General features: G+C 25.0%; 1 protein-coding gene across 1 annotated transcript in view; it reads right to left on the reverse strand.

Annotated features, from left to right (window-relative positions):
• LOC129976334 (uncharacterized) overlaps positions 1-12,728 on the reverse strand; it is a 91,669-nt gene that overhangs the window by 18,426 nt on the left and 60,515 nt on the right. Inside the window, exons 21-26 of the mRNA XM_056089850.1 lie at positions 10,125-10,226; positions 8,950-9,077; positions 8,120-8,266; positions 6,718-6,809; positions 3,073-3,508; positions 1,168-1,317 (exon numbers count right to left, since the gene is read on the reverse strand). Coding sequence (XP_055945825.1) covers positions 1,168-1,317; positions 3,073-3,508; positions 6,718-6,809; positions 8,120-8,266; positions 8,950-9,077; positions 10,125-10,226 — 1,055 coding nt within the window. The remainder of the gene's footprint in view (positions 1-1,167; positions 1,318-3,072; positions 3,509-6,717; positions 6,810-8,119; positions 8,267-8,949; positions 9,078-10,124; positions 10,227-12,728) is intronic.

The raw sequence follows: 12,728 nt of genomic DNA on the forward strand, positions 1-12,728 counted from the left end.
AGTGTTCATTACCATTACCATTCAAGTTCAGTTCAAAATTCCTTTTCTGATGTATCATTATTTTTATATAGTTATACAGAAGATGCAAGATTTAAATTCAGCACTAGGATTAATAACTGTCTTTGATGAATCTAATGATGTAAATAACAATGTACAATGTTATTCTTATTTGTAGATATACTCATTCTGATGTAACTTTATGAGAAGAAATTGCCTTATTGCCTATTAACAGGGTAAACTTGTGACAAGGATGATGAATCTTCTGCTATCAATTGTTTGGAAACTAAAAATATCGATGTTTAATTTTTAATTAAAAATCTGATTTAGGCTTCAAAAAGAATCAGGAGCAATAAGTAATCATGTTTCATCTTTAGGTCTAATTTGCAGAGTGTTTTGGATGATTGTTTTAATGCATGTTGCAATTTGCAGATAATGTGTCAATTTTATAGTATTATCATGTTAAAATTACATCGTTATAACTTCTACATAAAAGAAATATCAACAGCACCATTTTTAATAGCATAAACATATTTCACAAATAAGTGAAACAGATGAAATCGGAATTTGGTAAAAGATTCAAATAGTCTAGAAAAGAAAATGCAATTGTATTTTTCCTATTGAAACTACACAAAATTAATTGAATTCATATATTTCCCCTCCCTTTTTATTGATCAAAAATTTTTCTTCTAGTTTTTATTCTAATAATAAAAAGAATTAACAGGTTTAAATATCAAGGAAAAGTTTTAAATTTGTAAATTTTAAAAGTGATTTAGAAAATTCAGAGAGAGACAGAAATCCTTTTCTCTGTACAACATAAATGGTCCAAGATAGAAAATTTTAAAAGGTAAGAGAAGTTATTTTTGATACTCATTCAGTTCAATTAAAAATTTACATTATAAATAATCAAATCTACATATTCAATTAAAAATTAAGCATATATATTTCATAATTCAAGCATTATTATTTTGTTAAATATAATTCTCCTTTCTTCATGAAACATAGCTGACTTCTTCTCCAAGCCGAAATAACAATCATTAATAAAAGAAGTGGACATGAAAGATCAAAACAACTATTGAAATGAGAGCTTCTAGTAAATTCATAGCATCGTTACAGTCATAAATATTTTAAAAATAAATGAAATTAATTCATTTTAATTAAATAAATTACCACAATAATAGCAAAACTTGTCAGATGATCACAAAAACAATGCACTCGTGTTAAGTTGATTAGTTCAGAGTAACAGCCTTCATCAGACCAAACTTTCCTATCTGCTGCCCAAAACACACATTTGAAAGATTTTGAACCATTCAGAATTACCTAAAAATACATATAAATCAATAAAATAAGTTTTTACAATCAAATTAAAATGTTAGTATTTTATTTTTCAATAACAATTTCAGTTTAATAGTATTAGTTTTCAAAAAATAGCATTTTTAGTTTAAATGAGATGTTTTTAGTACTTTTTTTAAAAAAAGGAATGCCTATATTGAAAAAAATATATCTGGAAAAGCAACATAAAATTATTAATAGTTACTTGAAAAACTTCCTTTCATTATTTGATAAGACTGAAAATTTTATGCCTAAATAATTGAAATTTTGGAGGACAAATACTAAATAAAATTGAAATTTTGTGAAAATGGTTAAAATTTTTTAAAAGCATATTTGCAAAATAAAAGCCTTTTAATATTATCCGTTGCAATTTAAATATCTATGCTAAGCTGAATTTAATAAAAAAACAATCAAAAGGTTATGAAAACTGCAAAATATCTATATCATCATATGTTTTGCTACTTTGAAAACAAATGAAATGGCCTAAAAATTGTTTAATTAAACTTAAAAATAAAAATTTTAAATCTAAATTAAATTTCCGAAAATTCTACTAAGAAAAATATTATCTATCATCGATCAAAAATCTTTAAAGTTATTCTTTTCAGAAGGTATGCAAGAAAAATTTGGTTAATATTTTTATTAATAAACATCTATTATATATTTATATATATTAAACACAGACATACAATAAAAAGCATGTTTCAAATTTATCAACTCCAGATCAAATTATCTGGTCTTTAAAATACTAGCTGACAGATGCAGGTACATTTTGTAACAATGACAATGAAAGAGTTTGCCTTTTTATATCAAATGAAAATGTCATATATATATAATTATTTTTCATCCATTGATTTTCCTTAAATTTCAAAGAACATTTACAAAAACTAAATAATTTTATTGGCACTTCTATAATTATTTTTATTTTAAAATTAAAGCGATAATTAACATTAGTTTTAAAAGGTAAAAATCAATGTACAAAATAATTTAGTTATATCTTTGTATAAATTTTTCATTTAGTTATATGCATAGATTCAAATATCCCTGTTACAAATAAGTATAATACCGACTACGTAATCAGTTAAACAACAAAGTACACAGTTGCATATTAATGCAAATATATATAAAAGAATAAATAACCAATAAAAAGTAGACATTTGCCTATTTTCAATAAAAAAAAGATTTGCAGTTTAATACTAAATATTTAATATCAAATTTACATAAATATCTTAATATTCACTGCTTTTTATCAATAAATAATTGGATTCAATTAATCTGATAATAAAATTTGATCAATACATTAAATTCATTTAGTTTTGTTAATTTATTTTATCGGATCGAGAATAAATGTTCATTGTGAATAAAAATACCCACTTTCCTAGAAAAGAAAGAAACCTTTTTTTTTTTTTTTTTTTTTTTCAAAGACACAGATTACTTACTTAAAAATTACACCCTACAAAACAAGGAATGTCAAGTTTAAAGACTATCAAGGAACAAATAAAAACAAGGTTGAAATTTATGTGAATCAAAAAAAAAGTTTAATCAAATCTCAAAAAAATTATAATCCAAATATTATGTCTGTTATGTGTGGAGTATGCAAGGAATTTACAATACTTATGATTATATGGAACATAAAAGTATAAAAAAAATAATAAATATCTCTGATTTACAAACTTTTACATACATACATTATTTATCTAAATCCAACAATATGCTATAAACTTGTTTATGACAAAATGAAATTACCTCACTAACATTAAAAACCATTTCAATAGGAGGATTAACATTATGTACAGGCTTTCTTCCAATGGATACATCAATAACAGGACTAATAACTTTCACATCTTTTTCAACATCCCTTAGAAAATGGAAATTTCTGCGTATGATGATAGGAATATTAATCACATCAATGTTTTGCTTTTCAGCTAAAAGATTGTCAGGTAAAAGCACAGCAGCTTCAAAATTTTCAAACTGGCTCAATTGTGCACTGGGATTTTTGTTGCTATCATTGAATAAAGTAGTAACATTGGAGCCCCAATGCTCTAAAACACCACCAGCAGGGATAAGTGAAAAATTAGTGTTTAATGGCAGAGCAGAAACAGCAATGTTATTTCTAGCTTCTACAATAACTTGACCATTGGTTTGCACATTTGATAGTATGTCTTCCAAAGCTGAAGATATTCTAAATGAAAAAAAAAATTGATAATCAGCTTGCATGAAACAAGATATTAGTTTACTCTAAATTCAGATATCTAAAAATCATTTTAACATCATTAAAAATGCAAAGATGAATTTTTCCCAATAAACTTATTATATGTTAATCACATATCAAGAATTAATTTAATTTTCACTGATGTCCACAGAATGGTAATATAAAATAAATAAAATATAATCAAAGAAAAATTAAATTTTTATTGTTCCTATATTAAAAAATGAACCAAAGTAGCAATTTGAAAGGAAGAAAGAAATGACATTTTCTGATTTTCGAACACTCAAAATAAAACATTTCTGATTTTGTTGAATTAAAAACAGCTACAAATAATATTTCTTTTCAAAACTAAATCCCAGATATTTTTTTGCAATCTTCAAAGACTTGTAATCAATATTTTCGGAGTTATAGCACATTTTTCATTTGAAATAATAAGGAATCTAAAATATTTTCTAAGCTGGATGCTTAGTGACATTTTTTATAATAAAATTATTGAATAAAAATTGCTCTATGAGTAAAATAATAATAATAATAATATGCTTATAAGAAGAAAAAAAATTGTCTGAGAATTAATTTTTTCTCACCCAACATTTTTGTATATTATTTATTTAAAATATTACCATGAAATTACATGCACTCATTATTTATCAAAACAATAAATTCTACCAAAAATTTTTTTAAAAAAATGAAGCAATGTTTCTGAATTTTTCCTTTATAGCTTCATGCATATTGTTTTAAGTATCAATTTTATTAGCTGTATTGCTAATGGAATTTATTAGACTTATTAATCATGCTAATACTATTGGGAGACATTAGTATAACATATATTTATTTCTTCACAATAAGTACGTTACAAGTATATAAGTAGTTTTATAGAATAACAGCAATAAACAGGTGATGCCACTCAAGCTAAAAGTAATTATGCTACATTATTTGCTTGCTTGCTGCAACATCCTCCCCACCCTAGTCAACCTCCAGAGGTAATGACTAGTTGAATTGGTTTTTTCCGATAATATCCTCCCCACCAAGTTGCACATGGTGCAATAAACTTCCACTTTATATCACTATGAGCATAGAATTGCTGCACTTTTGCTAAAGTCAATGTATTCCAAAGGAAAATGAGTTCCTTGTTTGCAGCATGGAAGGTGGTAGCGTTGCCACTGTATATAATATGTGGAAGTCCTCTTTCTACTAACAAATCTTTGTAAGGCCAAAAGAAACTTGTCTATAGACACGTCAGAAACAAGTTCAATATGCAAGGCTCTAATAGTAGAACATGTAAATAGCATGATGTAAGCTGTAATTGCAGGTTTAAAGGTCCTAATATAAACTGGGTCTGCAAAGTCTATCCCTAGTAGTATCAAAAAATATACAAGAAGTAAGTAAGAAGAATATATTAGAAGGCAGATTAATTAAGGTTATATATTAAGCTGGAAGAGGGACTTTTATTTCATTAGAACTTAAAGCATGGGGCAGTTTGTAAGGCAAGCAAATTTTATTCACTCGCATGATGTCTTGGTGACTTCGGAGTATCCAAAACTCGGAGCATAATTCTGAAAAAACTACACAAATACCCAAGTGGTACAGACGAATATGTGTGTGTATAATCAACAAGTGCACAAAATAATAATATCCTTCAAGTAGTATTAGATGTTTTTGTTCAAGTGATATCTGTACAAATTTTAGCTAACCATCAAGTCATAAAATGTTATTTTTTAGAAATTTTTGAGGATTTAGGTAAGGAACGACAGTTCTCTAGTACATTGATTTCAACAGAGAAACACTGTTATTATACAACTGAAATCCAATTATTTCTTGCCTTATTCAGCTCATCACTCATTCATTCTGAAGCAAAATGTTGTACAGAAAGCGATAAATCCAAGCTGTTATTCTTTAGAGTTTTGTGTATGAACTGAAGCGGGATATATTGATTCAAGTTTGGATAATTGATGTGCACAATGTTTGGATCATTACTTGACGAGCTTCTATATCCATTAAATACAATCGTATTAGCATGATTTTGAAATCGAGATATATAATTGTTATAAAATTAAATTACTCAATCCATGTACTTATTGACTGATAAAATCATTTATTTGTACAAAAATTTAATATGGAAATTTCATTCAAAACCCCAAAGAGAAAGATAAAACATGGAAATAAAAAAAAATAAAAAAACATATTTTTAGACACATTCTTTGCTATTGTAGCATAAAACTGATTCTTAAGCCATTTTAAAATTAAATGTACTTTTAATGGCATCAATTAATGTTCATTACATTTCTTCCTGAATTTTGACAATTTTTAAAATATAATTTTAATCATATTTTTCAAAAGAATTTTTATTTCTGCAAGGACTTAAGATCATTTTCATTATTACATGAAATATTCAATCATATAATTATTGAAAATTAAAAGAAAAAAATAAAATATTTCATATTACCTGTGCAAAACTATAAAATTGTGCAAGACAGTTTGAAATTAGAAGGCAGATTAATTAAGTTTAATTGTACTTTGATAGCATGGACCTGACAATGTTAAGAAAGTTCAAAGAATAGTAAATATAAAAAGGTAAAAGAATATTAAAATAATATGACTTCAATGTCTATTACGATTTGAAGTTTATAAAAGCTTTTCTGAGTGAATCATGAATATTAAGTTATACATAAGAGATTTAACTGAAATCAAAGGCAACTATTATTAAAAGCAAATTATTTTCTTTTAGTTTTTTGGCTGATGTGCAAAAAATAGTTCTTAAAATAAATATCTAAAGTATATAAAATGTCTCTTAATAATGTGTCTCACAAAACAAACCACAATGCTTTAAAATCATTTTTTTCCTTATCTGCTTTAAAAATTGAACCATTATGCATTAAATACTTTGATGTACTTTTTCAGGAAATAAAGTATCATGCTTGAAAAAATTAAAGGTTATGCCAAAAATTTTATGATGACCAGGTAAAAACAGTGAATTTTTTTTAAAGACACGCATGCACGCAGCAAGAGAGTGAGAAAGAAAGAGAGACACACACGCACGCAGAGAGTGAGAAAGAAAGAGACGTACGCAGCAAGAGAGTGAGAAAGAAAGAGAGACATTCTTTATATATATATATATATATATATATATTAACAGTAATTATCCATAATTAGAAATGCCATTTACAGAAAAAGATAATACTTACTTGCTAGAATCATCTGATAAAGAACCTATATCTGTTATTGGTATCTCCACATCTATAACGGTATCTACAGTAGTTACTACTGATCTGACTATCTAAAAAGACCAATAATAATAATTGAAAAAAAATGTTAGAAAATCAACCAAAAAAAATCTTATACTTTTAAAATTAATAAAGAAATTTCTATGATATCAATTCCTTTTTGAAAGATATTTGTTAATATTTTTAACAAGATCCATCCATCATATTTTTTTCTTAAAAAACATAAAAAGTGAAAAAAAAAAAGAAAGAAAAAAGAAGGAAAAAGAAATCTGATTAAAAGATTAACAAAAATGCAGCATTTCCCCTTTATAAATTTAGATTCCGAATTTTCATACAAAAATTACTATCTAAATAAAGAGTTTGTACTGAGATTTGACTGTAGAATAACTGTAGATTTGACTGTAATAATTTTTTTAATTAGAAAAAGATTAATTTCAACTTATTGATGCTTGTATATTTACTTATTAACAGATACATCTTATGGTAATCATGATGAAAATATTTGCATGCTTTATATTAGTTAAATATTAAGTATGTAATTATTATGAAGCATTCACTTAAATATTTTTTATTCTTTCATATTAGTGAGCAAATTTTAAGAGCATGACAAAAGCTAGAATTATTAGATTAGCTGTTCTTGGTTATATAGAGTAAATATTATTTGAAAGAAGTAAAAATGCATGAAATAATAGCACTTGATATAATAGCAATGCACAAGCAAACAGACATATTTTTTTAAAAAAACATATATAAAATACTGAAAGGCAAAATGATAATTTAATACCTTTCAAATGCAGTTCATGCATTTTTAAAGATTATATTTGTTCATTATAAAAATTAAATGGAAGCATTGTTGGTGTGAGTTATTGTCTCTTGGCAACAAATATTTTTGGATCAATCAGGGCCCAAATTTCTGAAAGCTAAATCAAAACTAACCGGAGAATTATTTTATTCAATAAACTATTAATTTTATGCTAGAATAAATTTACATTGTTCAGATTTTTTTTTTAATTTATAAAATATTCAGTTATGCTTTTATTTATTTCTAGTGATGAAAAAGTTAAAAAATACTTACTTTTTAAAATTTTGTATTCTTTAAATATTAATCCTGATTTACAAGTTTTCTGTAAACAGGAAATATAAACCAACACAAAGCAGATGAAAGTACAATTACAATGTCAATAAAATTGGCATTGTAATTGATGAAAATAAGTAAGTACTTCTGCATTGATTCATAGAATTTTTGTTTTTAATTAATTATATTAAGTAATACAACAACAAGAAAAAAACATGGTATAACAGCATCTTATATAATGGTAAATAATTCACTGATATTTTTAATAAATGCATGAAAGCAACTCACTTCAAGTTGAATATCAGGAACATTTGCAATATTTTGTAAAATTCTTGCCACATAATTAACATCTGTTGTACTGAAATTTTCATGATGTGTTGTTATATCTTCCATGCTGAGTGACGAATTGAGAACATTGCCCTTGGTTATATTTGCCTGAAAAAAATTGCATTCAATTATATAGTTTACTTCAGAGTATCAATAAAAAATTAATAATGAAAGTTAAAAAATAATATGTAGTTTTTTTGTTTTTAACTTGGGAATAATTTAATAATTTTAGAAAAAATTATTAATATAAACTGTTAATATGTATAATTGATATCACATAATGAATATGCTACATTCTGCATAATATGAGATAATAATAAAAAACAAGGATAAGAATTAAATGAAAATATTATGTAATAATAATAAATTTACAAAATAATAATAATGATCTAGCTTTTTAAAAATTAGCACACAATTTATTCAAAATTAAAAATTGATAATTTCAATATTAAATCAAGATCTATAGTATAATAATATATTATTTCAATAAGAGAACACATATTACGCTCTTAGTTATTCAAGAATTTATTTTTCTATATGGAACAATTAATTTATTAAAACTCTTAAGAAATAAAGATTATAAAATTTTTAAAAATTATGCTAAACTAATAAAAATCTACATCATACACAGAACTATTAGAAAATAAAAGAAGTAAAAAAAAAAAAAAAAAAAAAAAAAACACTAAAAAATTTTGATAAATAAAAATAGAGCTAAAAGACGCATATTAATCACATTAAAAAATAAGTAATATTATTTTTCCTTGTTTTAAAATATTAAGATTAAGACTTACTTTTGCCAGTTTACGTAGACTCACTGTTAGAGCAGACTCAAAACCTGTACAGACTTTTTCTAAGGGACTCCAAAATCCACCAGTATTGAAACTGCCCATGCACATCCGTTCAAGAGCATTGCCATCCTCTATGATGTAAGATGAGTAATGATACATTAATAAGTAAATCTTTTATAATAATAAAGATGAAAGTATATGCATTAGTTTAATATAAGCTGAATCATTTCTTTTAGAGCAAACAAATTTTTTACATATATAATTTGGAAAATAGAAAGGTGCACTTCAGAATGATTTAAAAAAAATTAATTAATTAAAAGTAAGTTTTGTTGTTTTTTCACAATAATGTATATGAAATTACAGGAGAAAAATAATTTTTATATTAACTTAAAATTCATTTTTTAATCAAACAATTTTTTAAAAAATTTACTACTTTTTAAAACTATAAGCATATTTTACAACCACCTATATCATAGTTCAAGTACAATATAAATAGTTTTCAATATTGCTACTAACATTTCACCTCAGTTTTCTCCCTCTCCATTTTTGATAATCAAGATATGACAATACAGAGTAGGTTTTGGGAGGTGGTATGCTTTAAATAGAATTTCTAAAATTTTGTTGTGATTATAATTAAAGCTTTTCAAAACTAAACAATGGTAAAAAATTTGAACATTTTTTAAGCACTGCTGTTCTTTCCAATGATATATTTTGATGTACAAAGATAAAGATCGAAAATTGGCAAAATGTAAAGTACAATGCATAGAACAATATAAAGCATTTTAAATTGTATGAGTTAAATGTCTTTCAAAATGTGAAGTTTAAAAATATTTTACTGAGAAAACCATTAAAACCACAAAATATTAATCCTGGCAAAGAGCTGGTTGCCAAAGGCAACTAGCTGTAAATAAACAAACATAAGAATGCTTTCTAATAAGGCTACTAATATATTTTCTGATATAATTGAAAAAACATTTATCAACAATTTTATTGCTTTGAGAAAGGAATTGTTAATGTTTCTTGTTATGTAATATCTATATGACATGAATCTGCAAAAGTTGTAATGAAATAAAAAGAAAAATGAAAATTTTTCATAAAAAGGAACATGAATATTAGAATAAGCACAAATATGAAGAGTAATCACATTTAAAAAAATTATCAATGATTTCTCAAATAACCTGTGGTACAAGCCTCCTCTGGAAAAGCACTTTGTCCTACAGGAGTTTCAGGCCAAGTGAGAGAGTATCCACCATGATGACTTTTTTCACTTGGGCATACAACTAAAATATAATAATAAGTTTTATTCAAAATATAACAGAATAATTATATGAATTTATCTTTAACATAGATTGATGTTCACAAAAAAATATTTGACTAGATGACAGAACATTGCTTCTTAAACTAATTTCATAAAATATCAAAGCTTCTATTTCGATCTAGAGCATTTCTGCTGTTTAATTTTCTTTGAATCTAATTATTTATTTTTTTCTAATTTTTAATTTTATTTTTTTAATTTAATTAATTATTAATTTTCCTTGTCATCTCCAGATTTCATAAAAATATTCCCTGACTTTTTTTTCTTTTCTTCTTTTTATGCATTGCAGATTACATACTTAATATTATGAAGGACAGTACTCTAATCTTTTTAATTAAAATCAAAATATAATAAAAATTTAAAGCTCACACACACACACACAAAAACATTTTCAATAAGATAAGCATCATTTTTGCAAACATGTTAAATAACATATATATCAGAAGATTTATGTTCATCTCAGAACTGATTATCACAGATTTAGTCATTAAGTATGTGATATAAAGTCATATGCATATCAACAATGTGAAAAAAATAATTAAAAAGAAATAAAAAAAACCCCTACTTTTCTCTAATGGGATCTTTCCTATTTATACACCTAAATCAATACTGAATAATAATTTCACTAACAGATATATATATATATATATAAACACAAAATGGAAAACAGCTGAAAAAAATACTGGCAAAAATAATACCCTGAATAACTTATCCTGATTATCAACATAATTAGGATGTTTAGTAATCATGGATAAAACACAAAATTTAATTAACCAAAGAAACAATAAGTACATGTTTCGAATTAAAACAGTGCAGATCAAAATAACAAGAGAAAAGAATTGAAGACAATACATCTGATGGAGCAAAAGATAAGGCCAAACAAAGAACTATGGAAATGCAGTTATATTATTTATTGTGTATCACCTGCATAGGATAAAATAGTCAAAAAATGATAGTCTCAGTTTAAAGTTATGTAAGTCATATCACTGACTCTCCAAACCGCCCGAAGGCAAATGGATAAAGAATGCTGAATGACCGGACCACTGCAATAGCAACATTGGCGGGAACTGTGGTTGTGTCCTAAGGACCACCACCGACCACAATAGCGTAAAGTAATATAAGAAAAAATTATTTCTTTTCCATAATTTTTTTAAGAAAATGAAAAATATATACTTGTGTATTGCATCAAATAACAAATTTCAATTAATTTAATGTGTTTAATATTATTTTGATTTTATAAGTATTTTTCTTGATGTAGAAAGAATTTCAAAGATACCCAGAATGATAATAATAATAATTAAAAAAAATGGAAGAAAATATTAGCATGTAGCATCAAAGTGTATATAATACTTTCCATATTCTAAAATTTAACAAAAAAATTTGCATTGTTTCTCACGCTCAGAGGAAATAAGCATACAAAAACAAAAAATTGATTAAAGAAAATGTAAGCAGCAACATACAATATTTTCTAATTCAACAAAAAGATCACCGAGAAAGGCAAAATTAATTCCTGATTTAAACTTATTAACTTTAATTTATTTACTTTACTTTATTTACTTACTTTATTATTTAACTTTAATTGATTTACGATAAATCAATCCATTACAAATGCTGGGTAATATTTTACATCTGGTTGAAGATAATTTTGAATATTTATAATACAAATTTCATACTTTTGCAAGTACGAGTAATGGATTATCACAGTAATATCAAATTGTGCAAGAAATCTTAGTGAAAGAGACAATTTTTTACTCTTTCAATATATTGATAAATGTGTATGATATAGGATATAATAAGATAAGTAATGAACAATTTAGTTCCTTCAAAATCGTCAAATAAACAGAATGCATCATAAACTAGATATGTGTATTTTCTAAATCGAGGGCACTTACAGCACTGTTGTTTATACACAATCAAAGCTTCAATCCACCGTGAATTTAAATATAATAACCCCGATGCCTGGTGTGTGCACCTCTATTTCTAACTTCTGTAAATAAGAGATTTTTACTGGTTGTCAGTGGTGTTTTATTCTAATTATGAAAAGATCATTTAATTGTCAACTACCATAGTAACTATCAAAAAAAAAAAGAAAAAAAGGCAGTTTTAGGATGAATTTCCCTGGCTTTTCCTGATCTTTAGAAATTCAATAACCATTTCTTGTTTTCTCTGTTTCCTAATCAGCAAGCCATACTATAGAGGAAATCTAGAAATTATTATAACCAGATACAATGTTTTCCTTTTTCAGTTTGAATTAAAACGATCCAAATATAAAAGTCAGAATTTTAAAATATTTTATTTAATCAGAAATGTGAAAAAAAATATATTCAGTCATGATAGTGATAAATGAAAATAGCAAAAGACATGGAAACATATATATATATATACTTCATAAACAGAACATGCTGATAAAAGGAAAATATCTATAAAACATATTAAAATTTCTATTTGTGAAATTAATAAATTTTTA

The sequence above is a fragment of the Argiope bruennichi genome, chromosome 1, assembly GCF_947563725.1.
Source record: "Argiope bruennichi chromosome 1, qqArgBrue1.1, whole genome shotgun sequence".
Taxonomy (NCBI): Eukaryota; Metazoa; Arthropoda; class Arachnida; order Araneae; family Araneidae; genus Argiope; species Argiope bruennichi.